We start from the raw sequence: 12152 nt of genomic DNA, 5'->3' as shown, positions 1-12152 counted from the left end.
AGACTACAATTACTAATCTAAAAATAATTAAGTGAAAACCTATACAACAATGAATATGAATAAACTATTACTATTCATATAACATGAATAAATCTCACAAACATAATATTGAGGAAAAGAAGACAGACATAAAAGTATACATACTGTAATTCCATTTACATAAAACTCAAAGACTAATCTAGAAGTCAGGTTAGTAGTTATGTTTGGAGAGAATGAATGGAAGTAATGATTGGGAGGGGCCCCATAAAGGATTTTTCCAAGGGTTGGTCTATTTCTTTACCTGGGTGGTGTTATACAGGTGTGGTCAATTTTAATAATTCATTGAGTGGTACATGTATAATTTGTATACTTTTCTTTATGCATTTTATATTGCAATAAAAAGTTTAATTTAAATAATCAAATGACAAAATGAAAACCCTTTTTTGTTGTGTAAGGTTTTGGTATGCCAGCAGTGTGTTGCACGCAAAATGTTAAAAGGCTAAAAAAATAATAAATTAAATTGAATATTCAATGAAACCAAAAGAACGTTAAAAGCTTGAGTTAATGATTCAAGATATTGCTTAAGAATTACTGAATATTGAAATAAATGACTTTGGGTGACTAATGTCTTGGACTGGCTCAAATAATACGTGAAAGCTGAACTCCAAATGCAAGGCTAAGAAGAGTAAAAAGAAAGTAGTTTGTGACCTCAAGATCCCTGATAAGGAAGCAAGTATGAGGAAACAGGCAAGAGGTGTGGTCTTAGCTTTTGTCAGAAGTAGGAACTAGGCAAGCAGATAGAAGTACTGCTTCTTTGGTGTCTTGTGAAGATCATGTTAGAACAGGTGGAACAGGTAGCTAGGGAGTAAGTGAGACCTGAGTGTGGAGAACGTTGGCTCCGGATAACTTGGCAGAATTATTGAATTACCCTGAAGGGAAGAATCTTGAAGAATGACTTATTTCCTAATTGGGTTTACTGTCCATCTGCTAAATTGTACCTTTATAAATCCTCTTACTTGCTTAGTGAGAAGCTCCAAAACTTTCTAATGGTTCCTTGAAACAAGTAGCCACACATGTTATGGAACATCCTAATGATCTATTTAAAAAGTGTTACTTATTTTGTATAAATTTCTACAACTATGCTATATACGTAAAATAATCAGTATCAGGGGTATTGAATCTGAATTATTAAGGATGATGCTGTAGACCAATTGTCCTAAATGCCAGATATGGGTGGGAGATTTTCAAAAGAGCTAGTAAAAAGATTAAGGAGAAATAATAGTGGAAAATGTTGGTATAGGGAAAGCATAAGGGAAAATACAAGAGGAGTAACAGAAAGGTAGGAGAAAATGGTGTTGAAAGAGCAGACAGATGAACTTGGTTTTCAGAGAGAGAAGCAAAGAGATAAAAGAAGAGAGGAATGAGTATGAAATATGGTGCTGTCTGTAGATATTCTGAATTTCCAGAAGATGGAAGGAATCAGACAGTGATAAGACAAAACATACAGCAAGAATGCTCAGATACATGGAGTATCAAAAGAATAAGTAGGGAAAATTTTTTCTCGACATTGTTTAAAGAACAAGAAAACAAACACTGAGGTGTGAGAAGTTTGTGAGGATACCCTTGGATACTGCTAATGAAAGGAAAGAGTTAGAAGTGACAACCCCCCAAAAACACACAATCAAGCATTTGAGGAGAGTAGTACATCCAGGGTCAATGGTTTGGTTTTCATGAAGATGCCATAAATTTCCAATGCACATGCTTAACAAAGGTTTACAATAAAAATGGAAGAATATGAAATAAGATTACTATCAAAAGGGCTAATATATGTGTATATGTACTATACATATAATATATATAATTTTTTTTTGGTGGGAGAAGGACATCAGAAACCGGAAGCTCTCCTCCCAAATTGTGAAATACCCTTAACATTCTTGTCAACATGTCTAGGCTAGTTCTAGCTTAAGATGTTTTGCTTCATTGTCAGGACATATTTTAGATCACAAGGCTCACCTCAACCCTAGCATATGAACAGGTTGTTCTTTTGCAAAGGCCATTGTCAGTTACAATGAATTTGGCACAGAAAACCTGAAGTCCCATCTATATAAGGCGGAAAAAAAATGCAAGATAATATCTAGAGAAATATAAATGTAGAGATGGGAAAGGGAAAAAATGATGCAAAGGCGATCTTAAGAAATTTGAAATTCCTCAAAGATGTGTTAAAAATTTTAAATTATTAGCAAAAGTCAAGGACAAGTTTCTGAGTGAGAAATATGTTCCAAGTAATGGAAAGATGGAAACATAAGATAATCTGAAGTAGAAATGCCTTCACCAGTAATGTCTGTAACTAATGTCTCTAAGAACACAAAGATCCTTGACGTGCAAAAATGGGCTGCTAATTTTCCATGTTATATATGAAAAAATAAAATAAAACATACCAGGATGGGATAAAAGGATTACACCTAGAGCTAATAAAATAGTGATTATTGGTTGGCCGGCATTCTTTCACACATTAATCATTCAGTAAGTCTGTATCAAGCATCTACCGTATGTCAGGCATGATACCATACACTGAGCTATAAAAATGGATGAGACAGTGTATCAGACCTTTAGGAAAGCACACTCTCTTAGGGAAGGCAGAAATGTAAATAAATCCTTGAAATGTATTCACCTAATTGAAATATAATTCAGATGTTTTTCTATGGTATTCTCTCACTTCTGCTATCACTTCCTGTCTCTCCTCAGGGCCTTGTTCCAGCGAGCTGTTAGAACCCTCCCCAGGATGATGTCTGTTGATGAAGGTGTGAAGTACTATCAACAGGGAGTGCTCTCTCTCTCTCTTTTTTTTTTTTTTTTTTAAGATAAAGGGTGTTTTTGATAGTAAAAAAAAAAATGGTGTTTTTGAAAATAGTTAAGGAAACAAAGATTTAAAAGAAAATAGCGATCACTCATAATCCCATTATTCAGGACAAAGTTTGCTCATGTTTTGGTGTCTAGGCATCTACATCTTTTTCTCAGCATTTCTATCCAGCACTCTACTTTTCTTTTTTTAAAAAATTATGTATACACAGTGTTTTTTTTAACTTGTTTCCTCTGCTTTATTTATCATAGACCTGTTTATTAATATAGATCTACATTCTTACTCTAAATGTCTACAAAGCATTCCATCGTGTGGCTGTTTGAGAATTTATTTACTTGAACCCTTTAACTGAAGTCCTTAACTGTCTTCCTGGCCCTTTTCCAAGCATGTATATTCAGAAAGCCCTCTTCGTTTGATTTTGTTAAATCAGAGGAAACTCTCAGAAAAAAAAAAAAAAGACACAATATTTACTTCAAAGAGTAATTTCAAGAATGAGAGAAGTTAAAAAAAAAAAGGGAAATGGAAATGGTTGATGAAAGGAATGTTTTGCAAATGAAACTTGACCTTTTTATTCTTTTAAAACTCTGAAAGTGTCTGAAAGACTTAAAATCAAATCAGATTACACCTATTTAAGATGAAGTATCAAAGCTTCTGCAAGAGGACTCTCCACTCCAGTGTTTGTGGACCTACCATAAATGTACCGAAGGGTCAGTACTTCTTAGAGAGTCATTTATTAGAACAATCAATCACGGAGAGATTCCGCTGACCTGGACCTTTATTGAAGTTAGGTGTGGCTAAGGGACATTGAAAGTGTACAGGAATGAGGACCATGGCGTATGAAAAGTCAGGAAACTGTCTAGGGCTATAATGAACTTGCTTGGTAGGGCTGCATTGAAGTTTTGGGAACATAGAAGGGGACACGGTAGTCACTGGGGGTAAGTGGCTAAGATTAGGAAAGGAGCCTTGGTCTGGCTGGACTTAAGACAAGGAGAAGCTGAAGTTGCAATTTGCAGGGAGAGGTAGGTGTGGATGTCTGCCTAGGTGTTCCAGAGGACAATGACTGTGATGATAGAGGTAGCCATGAAGAGCAGGTAGAGACGGAAGAGCAGGGTGTCCATCACGTGGCTGAACTGCACCCACAGGCTGACCAAGCGCTGCTTCTGAGCCTCATCTCCCTGCCCAGCCCTCGTTGGCCCAGGGCACCCATTTACCTCTGCCTCTCAGGAACCTGGCACCTTCCCCACCAACTCAAATGGCTCCTTCAGACCTAAGGACAGATAGAAACCTAGCCATGGACTTTGAAGGTCACCAGGGAGGGAGGGGAACAGGGAAGAGGCAGGAGCAGAGAAACAGAGGCATGAGAAAAGAGAGTGTGGGTGGAGCTGACTTCCTTACCAGGCAGGTGGGCAGGAGTGAGGCCAGGGCCCGTATTTCCTTTCTGGGGCACAGTGGGGCAGCATTTTGTTGGGCTGGCACAGTGTAGAAGCAGGGAGTGGAGCCATCGAGGCATGGGTGGGGGCCAGGTGGTGGCCAGGTGCAGCAGGTAGGTGATGAAGATGGTCTCCAGCAGGCTGAGCACCATCAGCGACAGACACAGAGCAAAGTAGACACCTGAGGGTAAAGTGAATTTTAAGTAAATCAGGGCAGAATCATCTCTACACTTTTCTTAAGCTTCCTTCCCCAAATCAATTTTTCCTCAGGACCCCTTTTCTCCTTAAAAGAGACCGCCGGTTCTCCTGGTCCCCCTCCCAGTCCTCTGCTGCCTTTGCTTCCCCAGAAAGTGGGAGAGGCCATACCGATGAGAGGGGTGCCACTGGAAGGAAGTAAGTCATTCATCACGAGCAGGAAGACATTATAGCCCAGAAGAAGGGTTATCTTGAATGGGGCGCGAGTCTCACTTTCTGCCGGCAGGTAGAAGCTGAGGACATCAATGGCAACCAGAAAGCTACTGGGCACCAGAAGGTTTATGACGTAGAGTCTGGGCCTGCGCCTGATGGTCACCTGGTCGGGAGCGGAGAGTGTGGAGAATGTGACAAATAAACTGATGCCAGAGGCCCAACTGTATATTTGACTGTCTAATCCTTGTCGATGTGCTATTAGGTTGGCTATGGGATGATCTCTTTAGGTAACATACACATTTTTTTAATCATGCAGAAGTGCTTCCAGTTTATTCTCTAATTTTCATTTGTGTCCAACCTCCTGGGAATACAACTGTAGATGTTTAGAGGCAGATAGGGCCCTTTGTACCATCAGATAGGTGGCTGCTCCATTCTTATGACAGTCAAGTTGCTCTTTCTCTATGTAGGGCAGAGATCCTAGGGATCCTTCTTTAGGGCCATTATGGTAGAGGGTGGAGTGGGGAGCAGGTGCTTAACCCCCTAGAGTTTCTTTTTATATCCCAAAGAGCTTTCGATCAAATGGAAAACCACAGAGCAAATGGGATCAGAAGTCAGGGAGTGACCCCTGGACTTACATAGAACATGATCTGGTCATATACATTGCTGCCCACCGACATCTTTGGGGTGGCCTTGTTAATGCCCAGGAGCTCCCACTCTCCCTGAGTCTGAATGATGTGACGAGACGTTTCTGTTATCTCCCATACTTCCTTGTTCATTCCTAGGACCATGATGTCCACTGCAAAGGAGGCCGGACTTAGTCCACAGTGCTCTCAAGCCTCCTGCCCACAAAATTCAATTCCTTCCCCACTAAGTTTTTTCAACAAATTTTCCTTTCTTCCCTTTTAAAGTAGGGCATCCTGCTTTTCAGAAGTGGGCTACAGGACTGGCAGTTCATATGTGTATGATCTTTTTGGTTGAAAACAAGAATGAGTCTAAGCTGTTATGGGAATTTTAGATATGACTTGACATGTGTCAAGAACTTTTGGAGTCATTCCTATTTTCCTTCTCAATTCCCCAGTTGTATGGTGTTGTTTCAGTGGAATCAGTTTTGAACAGCTCGACATTTTTATAATTACATGCATGCCTATTATAATGATCGATTTATCCAAATCTGCCACATGACACCTGGTGGCATTCGGTTACATTGATTTACTGGTTTAAGTGCGTTGGCTACTAAAGTTAGAAGGTTTGCAGGGTCAGGTGGGCCTCAACTGGTGCAAGGGTCATCCAAGACCTAAAACAGTAGTTTACTGTTTTTTGTTTTGTTTTAGATTTTACTGAGGAATTAAAGTAGTAGTTCTTAACTCTGCACATTAGCAACATCTGATGAAATATGAAAACTAACAGTGCCTAGGTCCCACCTGGAACAATTAAATTGAACTCTCTGGGGTGATGCATAGTTATTAGTACTTTTAAAAAGCTTTAGTGGGCAGCCAGAGTTAAGAAACACTAAACTCTTCTCTAATAATACCTACACCACTTAAATATTTCCCCCTAAATCTTAGATAGCTGCCGAAATGTGTCTTGCTCACCTGTGTAGAGGAAGGAACTGAAGGTGAAGGTGCAGTTCTGTTGGTCAAAAGGGAAGTAGAAGATGTCCAGGTTACAGATACTGGTCACCTGTGCTGGCCTATCATACCTTATTCGACCTTCGCTGTTGACATATGCGGTGAGATCTGGAGGTGCCTGACTCATTTCCATGCTGCTTGTAAGAGAGAGGAAAAAGGTGGGTCTGTGGGTGCCTTAATTTACTTTTGTCTCCCTTTCTTCCCAGGTCTTTTCTTGCTGTGCTTTCCTCTTAGGCTCTTTCATATCACTCTATCTCTTCTCTTCTATTTCTCAAAGTGTTTTGTTGGAGTTGATTAATTGAAACCTTGCCCCTGTCTGAATCTTTCAGTGTCCCTGTGCCCTGCACTGACCCAAGGCTGTTCTTTGCAGATGGGCTTTATGCGGGCTTTTCCCAGCTCAGATACGCACGATTCCGTGATGAAGATGTCTGGGAGCCACAGGTTTTTAGCTGATACAGTGAGTTTATTGATGCTGACACATTCTTCTGGGTTCCAACTGATAAAAGGATTGTCCCAAATCTGCATGCAGAGCAGTGGGAATTAGAGGTGAGGGATGCTTTAGCTTGCCCAGTCAGCCTCTCCTGCCTTTCCCATTCTGTAAACTCTGATCTTCTAACTCCACTTTTGTCCCTAATGACCACAGCCTATCTCCTCCTCTTTATCTACCCATGTGTCATTAACAAAGTACCCCTCAATGCCCTTCCCCCCTCCCCCCCCAGAGAGACCTTAAATATAGCCTAATACCACTTGGATGCAGGAACACACCAACAGATTGGCCTGCAACCACTTGGCCATTTTTTGGGGGTCAGCATTTCTACCTTCCTAAACTGCCCAAGGAGATTCGTGTCCATAGGGCCAGCCCAGTTCTAGATGGATTTATTTGTCTCAGAAAGATTTATACATTGGGCAGAGATTTGGGTTGCAAAACCTTTAAGTTACTCTTCAAATAAAACTTATAAATGGAACTGAGAATGGGATAGGTGAATATGCCTTACCAAATTAATCCATAAGAATGATGTCAGAAGCTGGAGCTGTGCATCCTGGCAAAGAAATTCCCATCTGAGATTACTAGTGCAAAAAGACTTGGCCCTCTCCCACCTCGTACTCTTATCAATATTTACTAATTTATTGATCTAGGCATAGTTCTACATGCTGGCCTGTTTTTCCCTTACTTGTCTCCTCTTGTATCTAGGACAAGTCAGGTTTTCATTGACAGACAGACTACTTCTTTCTGGAGCATTCCAGAAAGGACAGAACTCGAGGACAAATCCTTCCTGAAAAAATATCATTGCAGCCCTTTTCTTTATGTCTCCCTATCTCACAAGAAAACCCTTTATTTGTATGAAATCCATTTAGGGTACCACTGTTTACCACTGGACCAGAACAATGCTGAGTCGACATTCTTGTTCCTTATTAGAAGGCATGGAAAGTGGGGACCAGGTCTCACCACTTCCAGGATGGCAGACAGGGTGAAGGAGAGGTTGACATGTGTAGGGATGCTGAAGTTGATGACTGGACGGAAGGCCTTTCTGTCAAACACTGCTTGGAAGGCAGCAGGATCCACCCCATGCTGGTCAAAACCTGAGCAATTGATGGTGAAAGCATCACTTCTTCCTGAAGAGAACAGAGACTTTGAGAGAGGGTCTCTATTGCCAGAGCTGGAGCCTCTCTGCAGAGAGTGAAAACAGGAGACATACTGGGAGGTGCAAGGGAACCCTCCTTCCTGGACTAAGACTCCCCAAGGCCAAAACCTCTTCCTGCTAGGACCGGAGAGGATGGGCTGGTCTGGTAGGCAAATGGTGGAAGACAATGTGATGAGCCAAGTCAGTACTCTATTCTCATTCCTATTGTTTCATCCTCATGCAAAACCTGCACAAATCTCTACGCAAACTCAGCCTTGGTGCAATGACAGCCACTTCAAGGTGCCTTTTGGTATACCCATTGCAAGCCTCTTGGGCTCTCCTAGTAGCACTGCTGAGCACTGCCCTAAAACTTGTAGTCTGGGTCACTTAGAAATCTGCTCTAATGTATTTCTCTTCTGCATTCCTTCCTAAGGGACTTCTGTAAGAACTGATTTATCAAAAAGATAAGAGAAGCAAACACTGCACTTACTAGGTAGGTATGAAGAATATGTAGTAGGTATTCTGAATGGGTACTTACCTTGGTGCTATGCATTTATTTTGCCCATATCAAGGGGCAAATATCTAGTGACCTCATATCTAGGAGTTTATTTCCAGCATTGGGATCATTAGACAATACCACTGAGCATATATCATATGCCAATCACGTAGTGATGCCTATGTGGTATGGTCTCTTAGCTGTGGCCAGGGAGCGATCTGGGCAGTACCTGAGCAGAATCTTTGCCCATTTCCATCTTTGTGTGATCTTTTTCTCTGCCTAACCTTCTCCATCTCCATCTCTTTCCATAATATTTAAGGTATGTGCCTGGTCTGGGAACAAATACCTCCTCGTGGAAGCAAAGTCTCCACTTCCTTCTACCTCAGACTGATCCCCACCCTCCCTTGGTGTTTTTACTTACTTTTTTAGACCATGTTTAAAATTAGTGGCTACTCTTCTCATAGATATCATATCAAAGGAAAAAGAGATAGAGTGGAAAGGGGCATTGGAGGTCAGTAAAAAGGTGGAATTTGGAGAGGTGGTGAAATGGGACAGTTTGGTAAATTCTTATGCAGTTAGGAATAGAGGAAGGTTGTTTGTCCTGACCAGCGGAATGTCTTTCTGCCTGTCACCAAAAAGAAATCAAGACACAGACATTATAGAAGAAATATTTAACTTATTAATTCTGAAAGTCCTTCAAGTGCTAGAGGGAAGTTTCTAGATGTCCTTCAGAACCACACTCTGGTCTTCCCTGTTTTTGCCCACCTTACCTTGAAGCAGAAGGCTGACAGTGAGGTAGAGTGAGAGTCCCCTCCTAGTGGAGCACCCCCCTTTCATCTTCCTCTTCTGGATTCTTCTCTGGGGACTCACCAGGAGCCCCCAAACCTTTAGCTTAAAAGAGCTCAGACCACACCTTGATTCCTGGTTTTGAATACTGCTCAGGTGACTACTCCCTGGTGAGAGGCTGTGGCCAGAGTGGTCACAGCAGAGCGTCCTGCTTTGCCCCTGTCCAGGTATGCCTTCCGGACTCCAGGCAGCAAGGAAGTTGGGCCAAGATTAAGAGAGAAATGCCTGCTTTGGCAGCTCTGTGTTGAGATCAATAGCAAAATAACTTGCCTTACTGAGAGAGAGTGGGCTTGGGAAATAAGAATTATGTTCTTCTAAGGCCAGGGAATCTGCAGATTTGGAAAGGTGACAATATTTAGGGTGTTGGTTATGTATTCATTAGAGATAATTGCAAATACCAGACTACAAATCTTGACTCATATTTTCATCATCTATTGTTTATATTTTCCCAACAGCCGCTAACTAGATTTTCTCTTTCTAGCCTCTCTGCCTTTCTGATTCATTCTACCCCAAATTGATGTACCCCATATATTTTTTTTACTCTATACATTAATTACATGATAATAGAAGTCATAAAATTAGCAGCTAGCAGAGCTGTTTTTAATGTTTTTGTGTTGTCATTAATGTTATATATTATCACAAACTAGTAATAGCTAACACCAATATTAATGGCATGTGTTAATATTTTATCTTATTTCACATTTTTATGAAAAACACAATCGGACCAAAGGAATGAACTGGAGCATTGTTGTAGTACATTAGTTACATTTCCAGAAAGACTCGGGAATTTTATTTTATTTTTTTTTGTATAGGGGTAAAGTTTCTTTTAGACTACAAAAGAAACTTTGTTCAGAATGGAAGATTATGACAGCCCTGAATTGAAAGTGCTAAGGAAGACAGGAATGACTTCGGGGTCCGGAGTAAGAAAGTATGAGAGAAAGGGCTGCAATCGCTTCCTTTTGAAGTTTGCCATGTCTTCAGTCCTTCAGTCCTGCCAACTCTGTAAATCATTTATTCCCTTCTTTGGAAATTTGGCCAAAGGATTAGGCACCCAGGTCATGAAAGGCCAAAGTACTGCCGTGTCTGGATCCACCTGGACATGACCGTGGAACGCTGGATTCCTGGACTGGCTAAGAGTAAAGGACTTTCGAGGGGTGCTCGACTTTCACAGGTAGGCTGGGCTACTAGACCTTGGATCCAGAAAAGGTGGGTTAACTTCAAGCCCTGCTGAAAGTTGGCTGAAGACAGTTGGTGTATATCTTGTTTTTATCAAAGTTGGCTGAAAAATGACCAAAGTCTATTGGTTGGACTCAAAAGTAGATTTAACTGTCAGGAGAAGAAAATGATGGAGGCAGGAGAAATAAAGCAGTCAGGCAAGGGTTTGCTTCCTTTCTGGAGAGTCAGAGTTGCAACTCTGGGATTCAGAAATTTCAGGTGCTATTGCTCCTGCTGGTAGTAAGGATAGCTAACATATCGAGAACCTTATTGTATGCTAGGCATTGTGATGTCTTTCTTACCTACTTTATTTTATGTAATCCTCCCAACAATCCTACAACACAGGTATTGGACAGGAGTATGTGGAAAAAAGCAATGGGGCCAAGGAAATAGAGAGATAGCATTTCCTTGTATTTCCTGACCATATTTTAGAATATAGTAAATTTGAGGGAAATATAAAATTTGTCATTTACCGAAAAAACGAGCACCCACAATCAGTTGATCATTTTGTAAAAGAACACGTAAAATAATGTTAGAGACCATTTTCAAATAAAGCAATAAAAATGATAGAACTTGAAATAACCAGAGTTGCAGGTTTCCCAATGCTTAAGGCTTATAACAAGCCATATAAGACTCACGAAGTTTATCAGTCGGTGTGGACTTCGAGGCTCTTTTTACCTTCAGAATTCTTGGGTGTACAGTATACTTTCCACATGGGCCAGCCCTCCACCTCAGATAATTAATTAAGCACCTGGAATGCTTGTTTAGAAGGCCAACTCTCAGAGTTCACCCCAGGACAGAGTTCCTTGTTACAAATGTGTTTTGGACATCCCTCTTGGGTATGCCTGGCCCCTCCTTCCCTTCTCTAATAGGCTCTCAGAGAGAGGAGGTTAGCAATATTTAGACAGAGCTTTAGTAGCTAGATTATCATTTTCAAAGGGCATTAGGAATAGCTTTACCCTGGGGAGTCTCTGGAATACCCTGGGGAGTCTCTAAGACTCCTATGTTAGCTCCAGGTACACATCTCTGCGAAGACAAGCTGTGGACTTTCATGGTAACTCTGAATTCAGAGATGGTTTGGAAACTCTTAGCCGATTCAAGGGTCATCATGGAAGGGTCAGAGATGTCCTCTATACTTCCTGCTTCCTCTGGGCATCTTTGGAGCCTCCATCATGGTTTCACATATCTCTAGGATTTTTGGGCACTCAGCCAGAACATCTGATGACAGAGGCTTTGAATCTGGACTTTAACTGCTTCCTTGGGAAAGTCTGGGGCCAGTAAGGACTCCTGTGAACCTGAGATTGCCCAGAGCAGAGATTCTCAACCTCGGTACTGTTGACATTTGGGGCTGGATAATTCTTTGTTTGGGAGTGCTTTTCTATGCATTGTGAAATGTTTAGCAGCATCTCTGGCCCACCAGATGCCAGTACCATTCCCCTACTCCAGCTGTAATTGTTTATAATGTCTGCAGACACTGCCAAAAGTATATATCTAAAATTGCCCACAGTTGAGCACCACTGGCAACTTGGATTTAACACTTCTTTTTTTTCAAATCCCAAGTGACTATAGGATGGTCACTATGTTCTCTCCTCTCATTTCTTGTTCTGACTGGCAGGATAATTTTTGGCCTATGTCCATGGATCTTTCAGGATGTACAATGAGTAGCCA

General features: G+C 41.2%; 1 protein-coding gene across 1 annotated transcript; it reads right to left on the bottom strand.

Annotated features, from left to right (window-relative positions):
• Positions 1-3876: 3876 nt before the first annotated feature.
• Positions 3877-9260, bottom strand: LOC102894968 (5-hydroxytryptamine receptor 3C-like). Its single transcript, XM_015599885.1, is given in 9 exon segments — positions 3877-4106; positions 4235-4450; positions 4636-4840; positions 5313-5473; positions 6270-6439; positions 6715-6824; positions 7301-7345; positions 7753-7919; positions 9194-9260. Coding segments are annotated over 9 exon segments (1371 nt in total).
• Between the last annotated feature and the right edge of the window lie 2892 nt (positions 9261-12152).

This window comes from Pteropus alecto, unplaced genomic scaffold (genome assembly GCF_000325575.1).
Source record: "Pteropus alecto unplaced genomic scaffold, ASM32557v1 scaffold88, whole genome shotgun sequence".
Lineage (NCBI taxonomy): Eukaryota > Metazoa > Chordata > Mammalia > Chiroptera > Pteropodidae > Pteropus > Pteropus alecto.
This window is presented reverse-complemented; position numbering and strand designations above follow the sequence as displayed.